At 42.2% G+C, this 24649-nt stretch overlaps 1 protein-coding gene across 4 annotated transcripts in view; it reads left to right on the forward strand.

The window, feature by feature from the left end:
- Positions 1–2872: 2872 nt before the first annotated feature.
- BICC1 (BicC family RNA binding protein 1) overlaps positions 2873–24649 on the forward strand; it is a 205557-nt gene continuing 183780 nt past the window's right edge. For all 4 annotated transcript variants that reach the window (XM_018564996.1, XM_018564999.1, XM_018564998.1 and 1 more), the window contains exon 1: positions 2873–3212. In XM_018564996.1, the coding sequence (XP_018420498.1) occupies positions 3020–3212 (193 nt within the window). In that variant the 5' untranslated portion in view covers positions 2873–3019. The remainder of the gene's footprint in view (positions 3213–24649) is intronic.

Here is a 24649-nt window from a genome sequence, read left to right on the forward strand (position 1 = left end):
CTAGAATACGAGTTTCCTAAATACTTCCAGCAAAAATGTTGGTGCTGTTAGTGGTGCACCGCGAGGGGTAAGAGAGCAACATGTATTGATGTAGAAAAATGGCTGACACACTGCACCCTGGTATACAATCCCCGAAGTTCATAAAGTGTCTTAGATACTCTTTAGAATATATATACAGTGTTTAGATCTAGTATACAATTAATAACATCTCCCAGCACACAACAGACAGGGTTAATTAGAGTAAATATATCTTCCCACAGCCCCCTCCTTAACATTATATAGTGGGGAAGCTAGGTAGGATCTTTAAATAGGTGAAAAGCACTTCAAACTGTAAGCAGAAATGTCTAAATATTTTAGGCTAAGGCAAGGGTGGGCAACTCTGGCCCTCCAGCTGTTGTGAATAGACTTCACTGTGCTTCTAGGTAGGGGCGTCCCGAGCCCGTGTGCCACCCGGAGCGATTAACGGGTGATACCCCGCCGTGACGTCATCGCTCATGCGCGTGACATCACAACGTGCGTTCGTGATGATGTCATTGCGCATGCATGGTGATCTTATTGATACCTGCCGGTGGTCATCTTGGTGGTGGATGCCAGCAGAGTGAGGAGGGGACAGTCACCCGGCGGGATAAGGTATGTCCGCTCCTCTCTCACTTGGTCCATGACCGAGTGCCCGACTTTTCAGAAGGGGGTGACACCAAAGTGACTGTCAGTCATCAAATAAGAGTTGTCCCCAAGGAAGGGGTGAGGGGAAAACGAATAAGAGATGTCCCCTGAGGCAAGGGCGAGGGAAAATCAAATAACAGTTGTCCCCAAGGAAGGGGTGAGGGGAAAACGAATAAACATTGTCCCCGGAGGAAGGGGTGAGGGAAAAATCAAATAACAGTTGTCCCCAAGGAAGAGGTGAGGGGAAACCGAACAAGAGTTGTCCCCGGAGAAAGGGGTGAGGGAAAATCAAATAACAGTTGTCCCCCGAGGAAAGGGTGAGGGGAAAGAGTTGTTCCCAAAGAAGGGGTGAGGGGAAATCCAGAAAGAGTTGTGTCCTGAAGAAGGGGTAAGGGGAAATCTTCCAATGGCGAAAGGACCTCTTATTTGCAGACCCCCTTGCTTTCCCAATACAAATGGCTTTAAAAAGCCATTCATAAAAAAACAGATCGCCTGGAAAAAAAACAAAAAAAACAACTTACCTTGGCTCCCTGTTCAAACACAGCACATGATCTCACTCTATAGCATCAGTGATAGATGGAGAGAGAACACACTGCGCAAGGAGTTTTGGCTGACAGGACGTGCACAACCTACAGGTATGGAATGCAAAAGGAGCACCTTTTTTAAAAGCTGGACAGTTGTTTGTAATATGCTAGGGATGCCAGAATGCACAGGGGATTTTTTTGGAAATGTGCCTAAAGGTGACCTAACCCTTATAAGGCAAGGATGGTCAAACTCCAGTCATCCAGCTGTTGTGGAACTACAACTACAAATCCCATGAGGCACTGCAAGACTCTCACAGCCACAGACATGACTCCCAGAGACAGATGCATGATGGAATTTGCTTTTTCTGTGGTACCCCCTTCTTTGTGCTCCAGGCATATGCTTATTTTGCTTAAGGCCTCGTTCATACAGTGTAGAGTGCAGATCCATGCAGCGTGCACGGCCTTAGCGGGCCATTCCCGGGAAGGACAGGTGCTGCATGTGATTATACGCAGCAGCCTGTTCTTCTCTGTGGGAGGACGCGGCCGTACGCTCACCCGAGCTGCACATCCGTGCGGGTGCGTGTGTTCGCATTTGGACGCAGACGAGACCGAGCACAGACACCCGCACGGATGTGCAACTCGGGTGAGCATATGATGGCATATGGCCACGTTCTTCCATTGAGAAGAACAGGCTGCTGCGTGCAATCACACGCAGCACCTGTCCTTCCTGGAAACGGCCCGATACAACCCGTGCACGCCGCATGGATCTGTACGCAGGGCTGGATTTCCCACAAGACCAACCAAGGCCCGGCCTTGGGGCAGCAGGGAGTGGAGGGGCAGCAGGGGTGTGGAATTCCTATCTACCAATGCCCAAGACATGCAGTTCAGGGTGCCGGGCGGGTAGTTGTTTTCTACATTTAGCCCTGCTTTGGGCAAGCAGGGCTAAATGTAGAGCAGGGAAACCGCCGTTGGTTTTGTACAAGTGATCTCGGTGATGTCGCCGAGATCACTTGTATGCAGACTGCAGGCCTGCCATTCTCCATTGGGTGGGAGGGTTGGTGAGTAGGGGGGTACATTAAGGAACCTGGCCTTGGGGCAGCAAAGAGAGCAAATGCGACCCTGTCCGTATGGCCCCACTCTACGCTGTGTGAATAAGGCCTAATGGTTTATCCAGCCGAGGAAAGTGGCTAATGAGGGCGAAGGTCTGTTTTACGGGCCCATTCACACCAATGCGTAGTGCTAATTGCATGATACTGTACTTAGCGTGTGTTATCGTGAGCTAGGTACATTGCCATTCATTTGAATGGCACATCAACGCACCTCCCAGTGCAATGCTGCACGCTGGAAAAAAGTAGTGCATGCTAGGTGTGTTGTACGATACGCTTAGGCGGGAACGGGCCCTAAAGGAATAAAACATGAGGAAACATGTTTGTATTTCAGAGATTACTGCATATTAATTTTTTTTCTAATAGTTTGCCTTGACATATAAGAGTTTTACTTTAGTTCATGTAGAAGTTTAATCCCAATGCCACTAGCACACACCTAAGTGCAGGCAGCAGTGTAGTGCGGTCTGTGCGGTGACGTCAGCATTGCTGTAGTAGTGCGGGCGATGCGGTGACGTCAGCAGTGCTCCCGGTGGAAGTGCTTTAGTAGTGCGGGCTGTGTGTGTGTGTCAGGCAGCAGCCAGAGAGGGAGCTCACTCCGTGCTCGCAGTCTGGTCCAGCATTAGCGCTGTATGTCAGTCGTGCCGTCCCAGCTAGCGGTTCCCGGGCGCTCTCCCCGTATATGATCTGGAAGAGCTGAGCGCGGCGCACTCCTCCTCTATCACCACCATGGCAGCCCAGGGCGACCCAATGAGCGGATACATGAACCAGTCGGACCCGGGCTCCAACAGCGAGCGGAGCACCGACTCCCCTTTACCCGGCTCTGAGGACGACTCTCCCGGCCCGGCCGCCCCCCACGATCCGGAGTGGGGAGAGGAGAGATTCCGGGTGGATCGGAAGAAGCTGGAGACTATGCTGCAAGGTAAGGCGATCTTTTCCCGAACAATGCGGGCTGGATCCATTGCAGCACAAAGCGTTATCCCGGAGCACATCCGTGACTCATCGTGGGATGATTGCAGGGCTGCACAATGCGATCCGCTATGTAACTTCACCAACTTCTCCCAGCAACGCCATCCGTCCTGCGAAGGCTTACCGCCTCACTCGAAGATGTTGCACATAGCAACCACTGTTCACAGGAGAGCAGGAAGCCAGTTGTGCTTGGCCACCGCAAGCTTCATTTGAAATAGTGGTTGCTGTGGGCAACAGCTTCACTTCATCTTACTTTTGTCCCAGCTTTTATAAATGGTCCATCCCCTTCCTGGAAAGTGACTAATCATTTTGTGGATGTGTTCATACTGTGTCCTGTTCTCTTGTGAGCTGCCAGAAAAAAAAATAAATTAAAACCATATTTTATCCTTTGTGAAAATCTCAGGATGGGATTGTAGAGCGCCGTGGTCCTCCAGGATGGGAAATGAGTCACTGGGTTGGAGGTTGCTCCAGCAGCATAGTGTCAGCAATGTTACACTTGTGTGTGTGTGCGGATATTGCAGCATCCAGACTGCTCTGGTTGGTTCATCTAGCAATTAGGTTCACAGCATTGTAACAATATGATGGTGTCTGTGGTGTATAACAGTGGTCCCAAGATGGTGACCCATGAGCTGCATGCTGCCCCTTGGCACTATTCTACCCCCATACCAGTGATGGGGTACTATTCAACCCCCCCAGGCTGATGCAGCCGGTGGGGTGCTTTTCCCCCAGGCTGAAGCAGCCGGTGGGGTGCTCTCCCCCAAACACACACACCAATGATTGGGGCACACTTTGCCCCCCTCCCCGACACCAATGATTGGGGCACCCTTTCCACCCTCAACAACACTGATGACTGGGGCACTCTTTACACCCCCCACCCCCCTGGAAACCGATGATTGGGGCACTCTTTAGCCCCTTCCCCCCCCCTCCGACACCAATGATTGGGGCACGCTTTCCCCCTACCCCACTGACTCCTGCGATTTGGGGCACGCTTTCCCCCTACCCCACTGACTCCTGTGATTTGGGGCACGCTTTCCCCCCTGACCCTAATGATTGGGGCACTCTTTCCACACACCCCCATCTGATGCCAATTATTTGGGCACGTCTCGCCTCCCCCCAACATTCTTTTTCCTCCCGCTAATTAAAGGCACTAGGCCACATTTTACTGACACTGGGACATTTTCTACTCCTGATGGACCTTTCTTTAGAATGTTTGAGGACTCCTGGTGTGTAGTATCATCACAAAAGTGAAAACCGGAAATAAGTGTTTGTGCTGGAAATCTGTTACCATCATCATAAATATTTTGCTGCAACAATGTTTCACTGTGGATGACAGCAACTTTTCTTCTGTTCTGTACACAGGATTGTTTTATTACAATGTATGCAGATCAGTTGGAACAATCTTGTTAGAATGTTGGCCGGTGTTGAGGGTTTGCTTTGCCGCAGGGAAGGCCAGGCCTGAATGTTTTCCATACCTGTATTGGTATCCATAGTAAATGAAATTGCCATAGGACCTTGAATTAGAGCAGACTCCACCTCACTGGGTGCTCTGCCTAATTTATTCTGGCCAATTATCTCATTGGGACGTAGTTGTAGATCTCTATATCAGACTATCTTACCCAGCCACTATGTTATGATAATATTTCAAAGTCAGCTCTTTGTTATTATAAAAGGGAAAGCATGTTTTATACTGGGAATATGTGACGTTCACCTTGGTGATGATACAACCATATATTCTTCATTTAAATGGTTTCTACCGATCTAAAACAGTGTTTATTGATAGCAGTCCTCGGCTTCCAGACATCCATCCAGCAGCTCAGCTCTGTTAATCAGTACCAACTCCAATGGAATGTCAAAGTTAAAACACCTGAGGGATTAGGCAGTGATTGAAGCAGCCAAGCCGTCGCGTTCTACATGCGATTACCAAGGCAGTGTTTTGCTGCATACGTTTAGTTTTGCTGCCCTGGACCTAGCTTGTTGCACAAATCACAGAATTATTATTATTTTTTTCCCCCCCCATCAAATTGTTTTGGCCTTTTTAGGCTGCATTCACACTTAGCCCTCACATTAATGTAAATGGCAAACGTGCAAATTCTCACAGCGACAGGTGTTTTTCTACGCGCGACACTGTGCTCAGGTGTGAACAAGGGCTATAGAAATACATGCGTTTTTTATTTTCTTGCATAGATACGCATGACAAAACACTATGGTGTGGACAGGGCCTTAACTAAACTATAGTTATGACACTAGAATTTCAGTAGAATGAGCAAATAGTCTGTCTATGCGTTCAACATTTGGTTTATTGGAAAATGCTCCGATGCCTAGTTCATTGGCAAATGCTCCGATGCCTAGCCCAAAACCCAAGCTTGTGGTATCTGGAGGCCGGGCAGCGAGTCTTTACACGCAGCCCGGCTTCCTGATTGGCTGGGAAGACGGCTCCATGCTCCCTCGTCACTCGGTGACGAGGGAGAATGGAGACTGCTTCCCTGCTAATCGGGAAGCCGGGTGGCAAGTCTTTACATGCTTCCCGGGTAATCTGGAAGCCAGGTGGCGAGTCATTACATGCCGCCTGGCTTCCTTAATAGGACTTCTGGTATCCATATGCAATATCGGCGAGTATTGAGAAAAAAAAATAGCAGTACTCGATACAGAAAAACAGTTATCGGTGTATCCCTGATGCGGTGCATTTAAAGAAGAATTCCAGGAATTTTAAAAATGGGTCCTTTTGTAGTTGGGCACCCTCACTGCAAGGGTTAGGTGCTTATTTTCCATAGGGGAGTCAAATAAAGCAAGTATACTCACCGGATCCTCAGGCCTGACTTGCTGCTAGACCCCTGCAGTCTCTTCTCCCCTGGGCTGTGGCGTTCTAAGGCTATATTCACACCATGTCCGGACCACATCTGGAAACGCACTGCAGTGCATTTTTGCCACGTTTTTACCGTGATTTTTGCTTTTCTTTAGCATAAAATTGGCTTGCATGTGCAGTGTTTGCATGCGTTTATATGCATTTGTGATGCGTTTCCATGCATTACAGGCCAGAGAAAATCAGATGAGCTGTATTTTTTTGGTCTGGACCTGAATGGAATGTGCTGTTGTGAACAGAGCCCCAGAAATACCATAGGGATAGATACATTCAGATGCTTTTTTGGTCTGGAAACTGTTCTGGTCTGGACATGATGTGCATATGGTGTGAGCAAGCCCTAAAAACTGCTGACTTCATCTCTTCTAATGCATGTCCAATAACCCTACTGCAAGGGTAAGTTTCTAACATTTCCTGGAGTTCTTCTTTAAAACAACTAATTTATTGTGAATAGGCTGCTAATGCACGGCAACGAACCAAATAAGCAGACTTGCAGCATTTTTGTTTTTAAAGGAGAACTATGAGGTGAGTGCTTTTCACTCACCTCATAGTTCTAGCCGACCTGTGACAATGAGACTGTCACAGGTCGGCTCAGTAGATCGGGAGGTGAGCGAACATATACCGGCGTTCGCTCACCTCTCGATCCTGTCACGGCTCTCTTCCGTGACAGGGGAGGAGCTGGATTCCCCCCTCCCCGATCCGCCAGCGCTGACTGGCGTAACGGACGCGGTATACTGAGCTTAGGGTAACGGGAGGAAACTAGTTTGTGTCCTCCCGTTACCCTAAGGAGAACTATGGGGAAAAGCCTTAACCCCATAGTTCTCCTATAGCACAGTGCATGTCATGCTTTGCGGTTGGTTGCAGCCTGGGTCTATTGGCACCTACTGTACCTGTGCATTGTGGCACCGCACGAAGGGCTTTGCATTGTGGTAAGGTGTGGTAAGCATAGAGTTGAGGGAACCTATTTTGTAATCTGTTTAAAAATGCTAAGTTGGAATTTGGATGGCTGATTTAAAGATGCACTTATCTTTTATATTATTCCACCAAAAAGGGACATGTTACTTCTAAGTATGATCTGATGGGATACATTACTGGGTGTCTTCTTAATCTCTTTTGTAGACTCCACACAGAGATCTTCCTGCCATAGTTTCAGCTGACTTTTTAAGTTTTTGCTATTGTGGCACCCCTTCCCCCCCGTCGCATTTTCCAAAATGCAATTAAATATCGAGTAGGAGGAGTTGGATCACCCTAAAGGCTGTATTACAAATCTTCCTGGCCAAGATCCCCAGGAAACATTTTACCATCAACTGAAATATTCGTTTTGGCTGGACTGAGCCACTTAGGCTGGGTTCACACCTGGGCGTTTTTCAGCGCTGAAAAACGCTCAAGCAGTGAAATCCTATGAATCCCTATGGGCATGGTTCCCACCTGGGCGTATTTCAGCGCGATTTGTTGCGCTGAAAAACGCCCTACGCCCGAAATAGTACAGGAGCTTTAAAAAAAAAAAAGATAGAAAAAAAGGAAATAAAAAAAAAAATATATCATACTGCCAGGGAGGTTAAAAAACGAGCGTCGAACACGTGTTTCAGTGAACAAAAAAACAAGCATAAAAGGGAACCTATTTGGAACGCCCAGGTGTGAACCCAGCGACACTGCACAGAATGTTTTTCACTTTCTCAGAAAGCTACATATGGCACTATAGGTTACAGTACACACTGGCTTATGTTGCATTGTGAATGCGGTTAATAGGTTTTCTATTTTACCGCTACTAAAGTAACATATGTTTTATCTTCTCAAAAATAACGTGGAGGAAAGTTACTTGTATATGGATTTGATTTATGCAATCTTGGTGATTCTCATGCAGCTGTGTTGCAGTTTGTGTATGGATAATATGATCACACTAGATGTGTTCACAGAAAGGCTGGAGCTAAAAATTATAACCATTTCCATGTAGGTAATCAAAACTTTACTCCAGGATAAGCAAATGTTGACTAAATACAAGAGCCATGTGTATTGTTACTTGAATCTCGGTGTGCTGTGTGCATTACTTCAGATCTGTGCAGTAATCCAGTGTGAACCTTTCCCTCCTTTCCGCATTAAGACCACTGCTGCTCTCTGTACTTGAGTGGAATGACTGGTCTTGTATCCTCCACCCTCCTGTAGCATTCTGCAGGTGTTCTATCAAAGTTTGTGAATGCGTGACTGGTGACATGGTAACACATTTTAATGTGCTCCCGCCTAGTTTTTCAGCGGTGGAATGTGATCGGCAAAAGGTGAAGAAGAATTCCAACGCTTTCTCAGCTGTTCCAGGATAGATCGGCATCGCAGATGGTATGTGCAGGAGAACCGATCTGCCCTGGAACAGCTGATCGGTCCTGAAATGTCACTTCTATCCGACTTTGTGACTGCGATCTCACATTCCACAAAGTCAGATAGAAGTGACATTTCAGGACCGATCAGCTGTTCCACGACAGATCGGTTCTCCTGCAAATACCATCTGCGATGCCGATCTGCCCTGGAACAGCTGAGAAAGCGTTGGGATTCTTCCGCTTTTGCCGGTCACATATTCCACCGCCGAAAAAGTGGGTTTGAATCGGTTAACATGCGTGACCGGTCACACATTCCAACCAAGTCACAATCTCTGATAGGACACAGGCAGCCTGTAGTGGGCGGAGCCTGCTGGGTCTCTCCTGCAGCTCTGCTAATTGGTGCCTGGTATGGCTGTGGGGTGAGGGATCTATTCTCCGCCTGTACCATTTGGATGTGAATGTTGAGTGGAAAAGGATATTGTGCTGATCTGATCATCCCAGTATGTTTGCATTGGGTCAGCAGCATGGATATAAAGCTGGTCATTTTTCAGCAGGATCTGGTGACAATCTTGTGTCTGTGGATCTGCACAGACTGTGCTTGGCAGCAATTCTCGCTGGGGGAAATAAAGATTGGACAGGTTAGAAAACCTTGTTCAACTGCTAATGTTCTAGCCCGTGCTTGTGGTGTAATGTAGCTTTCACACCTCTCTTCATAGGTATAAAGAGGAACGCTTGGCCAAACATCCTTGTTTCTGAAACAGCCAAGTGACTGTAGTGTTTTAAAAGCTGTTGCATCATACTTACACATCTGACTGTTCTTTGTTACACAAGTTGCTGCCCTTAAAGGAGAACTATGAGATGAGTGATTTCCACTCACCTCATAGTTCTAGCCGACCTGTGACAATGAGACTGTCACCGGTCGGCTCAGTAGATCGGGAGGTGAGCGAACACATACCGGGTTTGCTCACCTCTCGATCCTGTCACGGCTCTCTGCCGTGACGGGGAGGGGCTGGATTCCCCTCTCCGATCGGCCAGCGCTGGCTGGCAGAACGGACTGGGGAGGGGGCAGGTACAGCTGGCTCTGCCTCTAGATAGGCAGAGCCAGCTGTCACTCGCGCAGCTGGGCAGATCCCGACGTCTAGTTTGTGTCCTCCCGTTACCCTAAGGAGAACTATGGGGAAAAACATTGACCCCCATAGTTCTCCTTTAACATGGGCACTGTAATCTTGCCTTTAGGGCAATCTATGCTAACTTCTTTGGACTTCTTTTATTAAACGAACTTAAAGAATTGTGTTGCTCATTCCAACCAATAAAATTCTTCTTACCATATTATTAGTACATGTTTGCTAGCGGAAAGGTTGAACATTTTTATCTTTTGGCCACATTTACACTTGAAGCCCATATAGTTGTTATACCAAGTTCTATTCCACATGGGATGTGTAGTGTTTTTAGTATTTAGCTGACATTTCTGTTCTTTTCGGAGTCCTCTATGGACTGCAGAGTGGAAAGCCTGCAGCTGAACTGCATCATCCACTTGTGGCTTTGTCAGACAGTTATTTGAAAGACATAAGGACTGTGGTTTGTTTACCCTGCAAGGAAGTTCAGGCCGTTTTCCCTTAGGATCCCGAGGATTCCAGTCAGCTAGAGACCTTTAGCCCAGTGCCAAAAGAACATCGCTTTGTGTTTTTACAGGATTACAGTTTCGTAAGGAATGCTTTAATTCCAAAGTACTCCAACACCTTGTGATCTGCTGATCATGTATGACATATGCAAATAGAATTGGACTTCCCCTTATCTTCTTATTCAAGCATATACATGATAACCGATAAGGTTAATGAAAACACTTGTTTTAACATATGTTTAAAGTGACCCTAAACTCAGGAGTTAAATCTTAAAAATGCATTCAAATACCATGACGATGAACAAGAGTGTACTTTTTTGTGAATCGCTCAGCTCTAGATCCTCAAATCATCTCTGAATTCATGCTGACACTGTTCTTCCTTCTGGAGGGTGGCTACTTTTGTTCCCCATGGTCCCTGGGTATATGTGTGTGTTGTAAAGTAACCTACGCACCAAGCTCTCTCCCATGATGGGACTTCAATTTCATTACAAGTTGGTAAACTAAATCTGAGCTACCTAGTTATAAAAGGGTATAGTGCTAGCTTACCTACATTTGTATGCAGTGTTTATCCAAGCCCTGTGGTATAACCTTTAGCTCCTGCCTCCCCAGCACGCATACCTTTACTGTTTCCTGATACTACCAGCTGCATCTTTGAACTTTACGGCAACAGTATTATGGATTGGCATCTACATTTATTTCTCTGTAAGCAATATTATATCTGCAAGACGGCACATCAATTAGGCAATGCAAATGGCAGCTTGGAGGGGGTCTCACTTTTGGGGATCCTTTCCTACCATAACTCTAAAGGTGTCCATACACCTTACGAATATTGGGCGATTTTCGTATGCGATCTCGTTTTTTGTCCAATATTCGTAAGGTTGATGGGCAGTGTACAACCTCAAATACTGTACAATCGATCGACTTTTGACTAACCAGCAGGTTAGAAAACTTCGGTTGATCGTACGGTTTTTGCAAGGTTGGCATTTTCGTACGTCAAAAGTCGTATGATCTGCACATGCGTGGACGAAAATACGCACGGTCGATTACAGCAATTTGCCCAGGTGCTTTCTTCTAATTACCGCTGATCCAACCTTGCGATAATCGGGGCAGGATGGGGCTGCCGTACGAAAATCGTACGACGGTTCGATCGGACGAAAATGGGTGTATGGGTAGCTTAAGGGGGTTCTAAACCCTCTGGTTTTTTTTGCTTATATCTACTGCTAGCAAGCAGTAGATATAAGCAAGAAGTGTAAAAAAAACAAAAAAAAAAACGCTTAAAATCATTTTATTCTTACCTTGTTATCGCTGCTCGCTCCCGCGCCGAGAATCAGGAACTGCTTGTACGTTTTGCCTTTTAATATCACTTTAAGGCTACATTTACGCGGGGCTTGAGGCTGGGGATTTTTTCAACCAGAACGTATGAAGTTTTGCAGCAGGAACTCTGTCCTTTGCGACAGACATGTGTTGCTACAAGGCAATTCACTGAAGTGCAGTGCTCTGTCAAAGTTTTTGCTTTAGGCAGCCCCTTTAAATGAATGGTCAGCCTTAATGCAACAATGTCAACAAGTGTGTGCTCTGTATGTGTGTGATAAGTTGTTTTCTACAATCCATGGCTGCCTGGCTTCAGGTGTATGTGTGTGTTTTTTTTTTTTTTTGAATAGTTTGAGGAAAACTTTACATGTCTATCAGGGATAGGGAGATTTTTTTTCTTAACTTCCTGTCTGTGACACCTATATAAGAATCTTTCCCGGCTCTGTCCAACATGAGACAAAAGACTTGGCTGGACCTTTTGTAATTGATGCTTCACATTTGAGGATTGCTTGTGAATGTCTGTGTTCTTGACAAGGTTTACTTGTAATTACAGCGGTCTGCTGCAAACACAAAAGAGATACCCTAGTATTGCTGGTAAATGGGTAAATAAGAGATATTTTACCTGGTGGTCTTTACTGACAAATGATCTGTCATTGCTTTAGTCCCAAAAGCAATGCATGTTATGCCCATGATTTTGAAGCCAAACTCCAGGCCACACATTAAAAAAAAAAAAAAAAGTGTGTTTCCACTTTTGCAGCCAAATCGGGATAACAAGTCTTTTATATTTGTTACATGTTCCTATTCACATAACATAACCTAAACAACATAAAAAACATGTAGATTGCTTATTTTTTTGCTTGCTTTAAAAAAAAAAAAAACTCTACTTAGCATTCCTCTTTATGTAATGTTATGGAATGAGCTGTGGGGTTATGCTTACCATAATACACCCTGTCTGTACTGTGCTGGCAGATCTCCAACAGATTTAAATTAGATGTGCACACTGTCTGTCCCAAACAAAGGGTTAAAGATTAGGGTTAAGAGGCTTGGGTGGTCCATTGTGTATTAAAGAAAAACAAACTCCCTCAATCGAAATAATTTATTTCTGTCCCCTAATTACACATTGGAAGCCTCTCTAAACATTTTCACGCTGCCCATAGAGTCCTATGATAAAATCTGCTCTAGAGAAACAACTAGAAATATTTTTTTTTTTAGCTATGCTGCGTGAATCATAACACAAACAACGTGAGTTTCTCAAATTTGAGTGCTAAATTAAAAAGTCTGCAAGGTTTTTTTTTTTTTTTTTCCTTGCAATCTGTCTTCCCTGAGAAGACTTCAGATCTCTCGGGGCTCGTTCACACCATAAACACCGAGCTTCGTTCATCTGCATCGCTCAATGCTGGGTCACATAGGAAACACTTGTTTTCTATATGCCCTGTGCACACCTCAATGCTGTGTTGGGGTGGATTGTGGTGTGTTTAAAAAGCATACATGCTGCATTTGTTTTGCACCACCCCTTACCGCAGATCAGTGCATCTATCTGCATTTCAGCTCTGTTGTAGTGCATAGAGATGAATGACCTATCATTTGTGACATTACAAGCAGTGTGGTGCTATAACAACATCTCATTGCTGCTATACAACAGACACCAGCTTGCACCCTAAAATAGCTAGTTGTAGCTTGTGGGCTGGTGTAAAGGATCCTTTTAATGTGTATTTGATGAGCATCATAGAGAACAGGCAGTGATGGGACATGTTCTAAACAGATAGCATTTCAACCCCTCCACTCTCTAGCCACAAATAAAAAAACAAAGGTTTAGACTTTGGGTTTTGTGATCGGTTACCCTAACATTACAGGCAAAGTATAATGTCTGTCCTGAAAAAATCCATCAGTATTTATGGTATGTTTGTGCCTTTTTAGATGATTAAGGCCCAGAATCTGAAGTGCAAAAGACTCGGTAACCTCATTTACAAAACACAGAACATCTGCTTTCTAGTTAGGTCTTTTGAGCTCAGTCACAGAAAGAATGTAGACACAGTTTCAAAACTGCGCTCAGCACAGATGGGTAAGAGACGGGGACTCTTAGGAAAACTATTATCGTGTATGTTCTAGTGGAAGTCAGAAGAGCGGGCAGACTTCTACGTGGAAGATAGAATTGAAGTGTGCAGCTTGGCAGGCAAACTGGGGCTTTCTAAAGGAAGAGTTGTTGAGTGAATCATTTTTTACTTTTTAGTGTGTGATTTGAGGCTGGAAAAGGGATGAATAATCTTCCTGCAGGCCGCCAGGGTCTGGAAGGAAAATCTCCCTTATTCTGAGCTGAAGAACTTCCTGTATTGCGACCTCCTCAACTCTCTTCGAAGTTGCATATTAGTTCAGGCAGCGTGTGCAGCGGATGTTGTTGACAAATCCCACTACACTGTAGACTGTTAGACTATTAACACTTCACCCCTTTTTGTTTTATGTCTCATTCCTACACTTTAAATAGTCTGCAGCTACTTCTGTGAGATAAGTCAACTAATTTAACTGCTCCATCATATATAATTGTGCTTCCATTTGTTTTTCTAATTCACATTGTGCTCTGCACCGCTTTACATAGAACGCTCTGCAGACCCAGCACCAAAGATGATGATGATTATTATTATTATTATATTTATATAGCACCAACAGTTTGATTTTATCGCCTAGCCAAAATCATGTTGAAATACCAATGCTTGGTATGTGGGAGCAAATATAGCCATACCAGAATGACAATGAGAATAGATCTTCCTTTTTATGTCATGTATGCATGGTGTGCCATTAGCAAAGCCTTTGTGTCCTCTGCTGCTCTGCGCTGTCGCTATATGCTGTCTGATTGACAGCTGGCTTTACCTCACCAATGCCAGAGCCAGCAGTGCCCACCTCTTCCCCTGTCTGTCCCTAGAGCCAGCTGTGTCTGCCTCTTCCCCTGTCTGTCCCTCCAATGAGCACTGAATAGGAGTAGAGGCAGGGGAGGGAATCCCTGCAGGTACTGAAGGCACCACTGTCTGCAGGGAGAAGAATCACTCAATTCTCGATCTACTAAGCCGGCTTGTGACACCTGCACTGTCACATGGCAGCTCTAAGTATTAGGAAGAGTACATTTTACTCTTCCCAATATTTTTCTTTTAACATTGGCATTTGATTGCTGAATCTTGACTACAGAATCTTGAAAATGGGTCTTGCAGTCACTGTGACTAAAGCAATCCCCTGTGCCGTTTGAACAGTCTTGAGTTATGAATATTAAATGTAAAGCTTACAGACTGATGTTTCCTTAAAATGGATGAGCATGTATCTTGGAACTGGCCTGATGAGATTAATGATAACAATGGAACAATCATTTGATGTAGAATGAGCACATTTGATTAGAACTGTATCAGGACATTTATGACCACCCTAAAGCTGACTGACTGACATGATTGGCATGTTAGGCTGCCTCTTAGATTCATAGGTGAGCCTGAATGCATGGGAGAAATCGGCGCCAGGCACTGACTTTTGGTAACCTCACTATTCAGACTTCCGTATATGCACATTTGTTGCAAGTCTGAGTCTGAGGATATTTAAACCAATAGAACAGTGTAATAACCGGGCATTTAATTTTTTTCTAGGTGGTAAATGTCAGTCTTATTTTTTTTGGCTGTTGGGTTTACTTTAAAGAGATGCTGTCATTTAAGAATAGCTGCAGACAGGTATGAATTGCAAGCACACAGAGATGCCTTTACATACCTGCAGCAGCTTTTAGTATCCTTTTACTTTGCTAGAATGCTGGGTCGTTCTCATCAGGCAAAGTTCTGACAACTGGGTGATATGTTTTTGAGATTCGGCTTGTGTTGTTACAAATAAGATGCCTGTAGATGACCAGAATTGTTCCCAAATGTTACAGATCCCAAAATATTTACACTTTTTTTTTTTTTTTTTCCCCAACGAGATGTTTTTACACTGCATTGATTTAAAAATACATGTGTATTGATTTGTTGAAACATGCCATAGCATGCAAAAATGGGTCAAATGTCATCTAAATTGCACTAAAACATTTGTGACTGTATACTTTACTATGATGACTTGTGATGCCATGCATATACAGGAGCACTGCAGTATGTGTAGTTGGAGTCTTAAAGCAGCCAGCCCGGTTTTCAGTTGTGTTCTATTTTTGTGATGTTGTAATTGTTTGAATGTTTTGATTTAGAATCTTTTAGACTGTAGGTGAACTATATTTTTGTGTTCAGGGTTCTTGACTATGTAGTTCTGTGGACTTTTAATAGACTGTAATGCAAGTTTTTGCCATTTTCTTCCCCATGCATTCAAATAAGGTTATAGAGGACTACAACACAGAAGGTAAGATTTGCCTTGATTACTGTTCTTGTTTACTGGCTCGTTACGTGTGGTGTTTTTCAGTAAAAGAAGCTCTCAGTTGTCAAGGTGTCCGTCTCGTAGACGGAAGCATCTGCGGCCAGTTCCAGCTGCAACAGCTGAGATTTATTGTGCGTCTTCAGACAATGCAGGGCTGCTGAAATGTCAGGATGCCAAAGCTTGGTAGAAACCGTAAAAAAAACACCCATTTGTTATGTGTACAAGTACAATGTGCTGCCTCTCTAGCCTATTGACTAAGCAATACACTGCTTAGCTGGAGTTTACTTTACTTGACTTATACCTGTATGCTCATCGGTAAGTATAGGATTTTCCGAGGGGGTTGGGGAGAGATGTTGAGTTATACATTGCACATTGTCTTTAACATTTAATAATTCCATGTCAAATATTATCTAAATATTTATACTACACTATTAATTTCATTTTGTTACCTACCTGGATGTTGGGAGAATCGGACTTGTTAATACTTTACGACAGGAAATGTATTATGAATGTAAAGCTCTTCTTAAAAAGAGACCTTTGCATCCTTCATAACAATGTTCTGCTTTGTACCTGATAAGTTGAAGGTGGTGGGGGGGAGATTGATTTATGAATAACATATGGAGTTGGGCCTTCCGGCTTATTGGTGTTTTTTCATAAAGTTTTAGGATAGATGCTTTTAGTGCGCTGATAAGGCTACACTTTTTTTTTTTTTTTTCTCTTCGAAATCCAGAGAAAAACCCCATTTTAATATTTGCTTGTTTTATGTTTGAAATGGTGTTTGAAATTCAAACGCCCTGCTGCTTCACCGTAACATTGTGTTCTACTTTCTCACCAAGCATTCATTTTGATTTCTGAATGCACAAAAATGCATCTAGACATTTCCATGTTATAGTTGGCATTCCACATGGCACGGATTTGTTTATCATGGAGACCTTATTATTTAAAGCATAGGAATTAAATTGAACCATTAGGGATGGGCACCACACCCCCAATTAGAATTGTATACAAGAAAAGAAAAGCGGGGCTTTAAAAGTGTCCAAACCATACAAGACGTCCATCAAACATACATGGTTTTGTATAAACGTATATTTAATACATACATAAAGACTTGGTTACAATTAAAATGTCATTGACATGATACAATGTTACATTGAAATCAAACTACCTCCTTTTGGTGCCCATACATGTGTACATATATATATAATTCATTAGTATAACATGGACTCCTTGAGTCCTGATTTCTGTAATAGTTGTATGATCCACTGTGGGCCCCATCTCCGACGCGTTTCGCAGCTGTATGTGCTTCCTCAGGGAGGTTGGAGGTATTAGGTAGATTTGTGCAAAAATGTGCAAATATGTGCAAATATATAAACTATCTAAGTTAATAGAGGCAGTTGACAGTCCGTAAATACTGATAAAGGACAGAAGGATCCCATTAAGATAACAATAAATCTGACTCTAAATATAGGGCATAACTAATACTAAATAATGGCTTCAGGTAAATATACTCAGAGCCTCGAGAAACACCTCCAAAACGGTTGCTTCCCACCCCAATCAGTTTAATTCCAATAATCTAAATAGCGATCCAAATGTTCATCTTGATCAGTAGTAGAGACCTTATTATATTGATTACATTAAAAAAATGCCGTACTTGTCTGTCTCCTTGCTAAACAGCTGCTGAGAGAAAATCCCTTTTACAGGTTAATCTAGTAATGCGTTAGAGTGCAATGATAGGACAAGTAAAGCATAACCATTGTTGCACATTACTAAATAGGAAACCATATGCATATTCATTGACAGGCCACAGTTCTTGAAACGGATCTAGTTTTCATTTTGTGTGCCTAGTATTGAGACACCACTTTAAATTTCCAGGGAGGTATTCCCAGCTTAATCAGTCGTTTTTCATGTCTGTATTCTTGGCTATAAGTGTACATGTGACTCCCTCCCACTAAGACTGGATAGACTCAGTTAATGCCCTATGGCTTTTTTTTTTCCTTTCTAAATCTCATTGGGTTTCCATTATTCCCCATTATACTAAAATAATGGGGGGTCAAGACACGTGCTAGCTGATGTAAATCATAAGCAGCATTTTACTTTCCTGTGATGTGCTTTTGGAATGCATGGAAGTTCAGGCATGTTTAGTATAAACACAGATACATTCTGAGGAAACGTGTAGTTTATCATAAACCTAAATGCAGATTTAATTGGGGTACGTAAATCAATTGCATCCTATTTATTTTTGTTTTGGTCGGATAGATCATGTTTGCTTGGTTTATATACTGACAAAAATGTGTGAAGTTAAATAGCTGATAACCAATCAGAAAGCATATGCTGCTTTTGGTCTTTGCCTTTTTCAAAGAAATTCGGTGGCATTGTGGTCAGGAATAATATTGCAGCGCTTGCTCGCATTAGCGAAAAGGCAATTCATGACTGTGACAGGCCTCTTGGTCTGATTTGTTTATACATTTTGGAGGTGTTCTCAATAGAAACCAATTAGGCCTGGTTCACACCTAGGCATTTTTGAGCAGTTGGAAAAGCACTTTAACACACCCAAAACAAGAAATCCCATGATTTTTAGTAGCCCCTGTTTACACCTAGGCAGCAAAACTCCAGCAGGAAAATGCCCGAAAAGATACATGAGCTGCTTGGGGCAGTTAACAGCGTTTTTGCCCTATAGACTTCAATGGAAATGGCTGAAAATGTGCAGCAGAAGCATGCTGCACATTGTTCGTGTGTTTTGGCACGCTTGTATGCACGTCCGTCCATTGTCCACAATGTTTCTTAAGCTGCCAGTCAAATGTGCAAATAACTGCACACTGAACATGTGCGTACAAACACAATGCCGCCTAGTTGTGAACCCGTGCTTAGATTATTTTCCTATTACCTGTTGAGCATCAGGAATTGTATTGCTCTAAGCAACATATCTTTGCTATGTTTTTGTAATGCACATAAACATTCAGATACATGCTGACTCTAGAGAGAGAGAGAGAGTTTTTAATATGTCAGTTTCTGTGCTAAATACATCACTGCATATATCCATAAAAACTCTTCAAGGAACTTTCTACTTTGCGTGGCAATCCAACTAATTTGGAGGGACTCTTCCCAAGTGGTGGGCATGCTTACCCTCCTGCTGTTTCACTGCAGCTTAAGAGGAACTGACCGATGGTTAGAAGAGCTATGGCAGCTTGAAATTCTCGGGCATAAAGTAGACCGAATTTAATGTTTGAATTTGTGCTCATCCTTTCGCTGCCAAGCCCTCCGGAACATTTTTCAAATCAGCTGGCCAAGCCATTTTTGAATTTTCTGCAATTTTTTCCTATTGATTTGATTTTCAACTGCTGCGTTGCTAGCGTTTGTAAAAGACCCCCCAAACCATATATTTTCTGAAAGCGCAGGCCCGGTAGAATAAAAAGATGGTGATACTAAATTTGTAGGCCCTGCGATAATTGCGCAAATGTTTCTCAAATTAATATTAAACCGATAAAAATACACAATTCAATTGTTAAAACACACCAAAATCAGTATCCGTGCACAAAAAAAAATATTTTTTGACTAAATCTAAAAGATAAAACTGTATTGAGTTAATAAATAACAAATATTAGCAAATTTGTAATTGCGCCTTTTTGCGAAAAGGTAAAAAAATGAAGGTATGCAAAACTGTAAATAATCGACTTATGTAAAAAATTGTTTTGGTGTTTGTGTTGTGATAAAATGATACAGGTGTATATTTAATTTTGTAGGTCCGTATGCCATACGTCCTTGGCAGCGAAAGGGTTAATGTTTGAATTCTAGATGCCAAATGTTGGCACTCTCATGGTCTGATGTGCAACTTATTTTGTATGTATATACAGTATCATGTCTGCACACTAATTTGTACTTTTCTTGCTTTCAATGCAAAGAAATTTGTCAAAGTAGATCTGATCCAGAAATCTGTCATTTTTAAATGGTTTTCTCTGGTTAAGGTATACCGGCTTGAGAAATCCAAGCTTTTTTTTTTTTTTTTCTTTCATGTCCACTGAAGGTTGCAGGAAGTCTCTTTTACCCTTTCTCTTGTAGGTTGGAGTATAACCTGAAGGCTGAGCACTTCCTGTGTGACTCGATGGACTCCAAGAAGAGGATTTTACAGTGACTACAAAAATCCCAGTTTTCTTTCTTGCCCCTTGAGGGGCATAGGAAATACTAACCTTCAGGTTATACTGCTGCCTACAGATGGAAGGTTAAAGACTTCCCGTGTCCCTAAGTAGACTCCAAAAAAGATTTTTAATTGAGTGCAAAAATACTATTTCCTGACTTGTCCAATGAGGGACATAGGAAGACTTAACCTTCAGGTTATACTGCCGCCTACAGGTGGAAGGGGAAAGACTTGTGGTGCCCCTCAGACTACAAGAAATAAATTTTATGACAAGTACATAAACAATAATTTTCATTTAGTCTTTACTTTCTATTTGTGTTTTTGTGTCTGCAGTGTATTATTCCTTAGAATAAACAATATAGTAAGAATTGCTTTTTACCAAGTACTGAGCAGTTTTACCACCTGCGTAAATGGAAGTAAAATCAAGGCTTGTTTTTTTTTGTCTTGCTAAAATTGTTTTAGTTTTTGCTGCCAGTATCAGAAGGTCACTGAATACGTTTTGCGTACTTGCATTAGGTCATTTTCTCTGCGGATGCCTCTGGGTTTGTGTGAGGACATCCTATGGAACAGATCTATCCTTTTTATTATCCTGCAAGCTCAAGTTTACAAGTCCACATCCTAATTAAATTTAATCAAATGTAACATTAAACTGAAAGTCACACTGTTGACTGGTGGCGTTAGAAATAGAGCTGTGTTTTTGGCATCTTCTCTTGGCATTGGTTTTAGAAGATTATGTTCAACACTTGCATTAAAAATAAATAAATAAATTGTGTAATGAGATTTTGAATGGAAGACAGATCTTTTCTCCAGAGGTTGTATGTCTATTTGTGGCCTGAGCTGCCTGGTCCCACAACACCACCTTTTTTTTGTTTTGTTTTTGTTCTGCTTACTAATGGCTTGTAGTTTTCTTCTTCTTCTCTTTGGCTAATGGTGGTATAATGGAGAACCTAGGTTTCTTTGTGTTGGGTATGCCGACTGTCATTGTCTAAGTTACCCATGGAATTTGAAGGAATCCAGTAGTGTGGAACAGTTGTCTATAAACCGATTGGTTCTAAATTTGCTACAAAAACATTGCACTTGCAGCTCTGCAGGAACCTCAAGCATGAGGGATGTTTTAACAGGCGAAGCATGAGTTTTACTGATTTTAATGTTGGGGTAAATCCTATGCTTTCTCTTATTGCCTGGAGAGGAAACACTGCATCCTTTTGCTTCAAGAGACCTGCTTTCTTTGATGACTTTAAATCCCAGTGCACATGATTATGATTTTTGTTACCCAAGTTGATTATGTGCACTGTAATTTAATAATTTAGAAATTAGTGCGTAGACTTGTGAACAATCTCCTGTTCCGGATGTACACCTTCAGTATTTAGTCCATGTTGGGTAACTTTTGTGTTACAGTCTCAGGCATTATCACATGGCACATGCTTGTCGGGTTCATCTATGCTCTATCAACAGAGAAGGCTAAAAAAAATATTTAAAAATATCTAACTTTTTTTCAAACTTTAGAAATGATGTCATTAACAGTATACCTTTTTTTTTGTTTGTTTTATATATATATATATATGTGTGTGTGTGTGTATATGTATATATGTATGTATGTATGTGTATATATATATATATATATCACACACACACACACACACACACACACACACACACACACACACACACACACACACACACACACACTAAAGGTGCCTATATATCACAGATGTCAAACTCCGGCCCTGCAGCTGTGGTGAAACTACATATCCCATGAAGAATCTCTCGGAGTCGTGGCTGTGAGAATCTTTCGAAGCCTCACGGGATATGTAGTTCCACCACAGCTGGAGGGCCGGATTTTGGCCATCCCTGCTATAGATACTAGAGGATGGTTGGACATTTAGGCATCTGTGTCTGCCAGTGGTGGAGGTGAACTATAAAGATCACAGGTTCTGGCTCATCGCGAAGAAAAAAAAAAAAGCAATTGGGCAATGTTTTCTAACCTGACAAACTTACATTTCTAAAGAGGCTGGCATTATTTGCAGTTGTCTTTTAAGCTAGCAATACATAGCTTAAATGTTGTCAGATTCCTGCAGAATTGGCAAAAATTCAAGCTGTGGGTGGCCCAGTTACCACCACCTGACCTGACAAAAGTTGATGCAAAAATTGATTTGGGTGGAAAATTCTTGGACAAACAGTGACTTCATCCTATCAGAGGCAGTTATTGTTTTGGGTATTCAGGCAGCAATGGCGGCAGAGGCTGGGAAGTATAATAGCCTGCTGCAGAGATTTCTCCTTCCAAGCGGTTTGTGAGCTTTCTAGAGAAGCTCTGTACTTGTTGGTTACCTTTTTAGACATAACATGATTGGCAAATCTTTCCAAAAAAGGGCACAAATTTATTATATGGTGATGGCATAAAAAAAATGTTTAAACAAACTTGTTCATTAAGATAGGGGTGATTAAAAAAAAAAAAAACTACTATTGTATAACTTGATTTTGGCAAGTTGGTGAACATTGGTTTAGGTGCAGCAATGAGAGGTTTCCAAACACATTATAAAAGGAAACCGTATGCGTGTACTTTTTTCTGTTTCTGCATTTGTCTCAATATTTGTTTTTTTTAAATGATGTGATGAATCCTAAATCCATGGTATTGTGAATTAGAATTTGTTGCTAATGTTTAGCAGAAGTTTGGCTTTATCCAAGGTTTGTAAGAAAGTAGGAAGTATTTCTGTAACATCTTTCAAGTGCAAGATCTAGACTGCACAACATGATCTGCAGTTTGTATACATTTTCCCCATGTGTATTTCAATCTTATCACATTTAACATGTTTAATGGACCAAGAGATCGTTTGGATGGCTGTTCTGGTAACTTCTGAACACCCCCACACACCCCCACACACCCCCCTCCAGGGCTGCACACCAACCGGAACGGCCTGTTTCTGCGGCAGGAATGGCAAAGGTGTTTGATCAGTGGCGGCCCCTCACCTCGTATAAATCAATGACTGGCTGACACTGTCTACAGCTGTTCCCTTTGTAATCGCACATGGAGTGGATACCTGTGGTTAGGGACAGATGATTGGGCGTGGATGCAAAATATCTGCGTACAGAGCGGCTCATCTGTCATGTGCGAAATATATTTGAATGATTAGCCATGGATGCAAAATGTCTGAATACAGGGCTGCTCATCAGTCATGAGCAAATATATTTGAAACGCAACGGCAGTGTCAACTTGTCATTGATTTGTACAGTTTGAGCAGTACAAGTTAAATATAATCACCTGCTCTGACCCACCCCAGGAATAGGCTGATGGGTCTCATTCACATGGCCATACACCATCCTAACACATTTTTCTTTTTTTATGTCCATAGAACATTAAATCACTGAGTGTAATTTTAATTTTTTCATTTTTTCTTTTGTCATTTCAAGCCAGATGAAGGGGACCCTGTGTGGCCCATTATTTGTTTTGATGTGAAACGTCAATAAACAGTCCTGTTCACTTCAACATGGGGTGCGCTGGTATCTTTAACAAGTTTCAATTTATTTTTTTGACACTTGGCAGAAAAAGCATGCATTTGTATGTCAGCCTGATTATTGCAGGTCATTTTATTTTTCAAGCCAGTAATTTTTTTGATAAACTGTAAATCTCTGAACTGCTTCAGAGATGTATTTCAAATATGTTTTGCTTGATGATTACAAACAGTGGAATTTGCCTGAAAAGAGCAGTCTGCAGGGGGCAAGTTAATTGTTAATCAGTTTGTGTTTCAGCTAGCTGCATACCCTACATAGCACTCAGAGTTGTACCATACTTCTCATTGAGTGTAGTTTTCTTTGTTGAACATCTGTCCCTTTATGTATGGCTGATGTGCTCCTTCTGCTATATAATGGCTTTTATCTATTGCCTCTTATTTGGCTTTGTGTCTAAAATTGCACACTCCCTACTATTGTATCGTTTACTGGTATGCATTGGTGATCTTATTTAAAGACATAGCAATGGACTTAAATTTATATGCTGCAAACGATTCAAAAATGTTCTCTTTTGAAATGGCATACCCCTGTGTATAATTCCCATTTCAAAATGGTGGCGGTGGGGGCGACACATTTTCCTAACTTAGTGCAGTTATAGGCTTTCGTTTTTTTAATTTAACTGTGTGTTCTTAGTTACGGTACTCTGCTGACAAAAAAAAAGCGCTCAATAGCAAACGCAAGCCAGTTTACAAAGCTCAGTAGCAAAACTTTTTTTTTTTTTTAACAGACTAAATGCATTGGGAGAGACTCATCCCCATCAAGTTTAGACAGCAGTATTCTTCTGCAGTGTTTTATTTTAGAAAACCAACAATGCTGTATCACAAAAGCATAGTCGTTAATGTTTTTCTGTAAAGCTAAAACTATTAATGTTAAAAAGGAGGTAAAGCATTAGTTTTAAAAGTGTAAAGTCCTAAAGTATAATTTTGATCCCAAATCATAATTTCCATTTAATTTGCTAAATAAAATGTATAACCCCAATAACATGATTACCCCAGAGACATCATGGAGAAAAACCTATTTGGGTTGGTCGGAGTATTTAATGGTACCACTATGTGATCTTTGATAGACGTGCAGATGTCAGACTTTTCCCATATGGGACCCTATTCGCACCTTAGCGTTTTGTAGCTCAAATCCCTAAGCACTACAACTTTCAACAGGAATAGACACAAACAGGAATAAAGCATTATGTTGTTTGTAGCAAAACGCTTGTAACTCAAAGTACATGAGTTACAAGTTATTTTTTTTTTGAGCAGAGTATTGTGGGCCTTATAGGCTTCAATGAGAGCGCCTA

This window comes from Nanorana parkeri, unplaced genomic scaffold (genome assembly GCF_000935625.1).
Source record: "Nanorana parkeri isolate BGI_ZX_2015 unplaced genomic scaffold, ASM93562v1 scaffold804, whole genome shotgun sequence".
Taxonomy (NCBI): Eukaryota; Metazoa; Chordata; class Amphibia; order Anura; family Dicroglossidae; genus Nanorana; species Nanorana parkeri.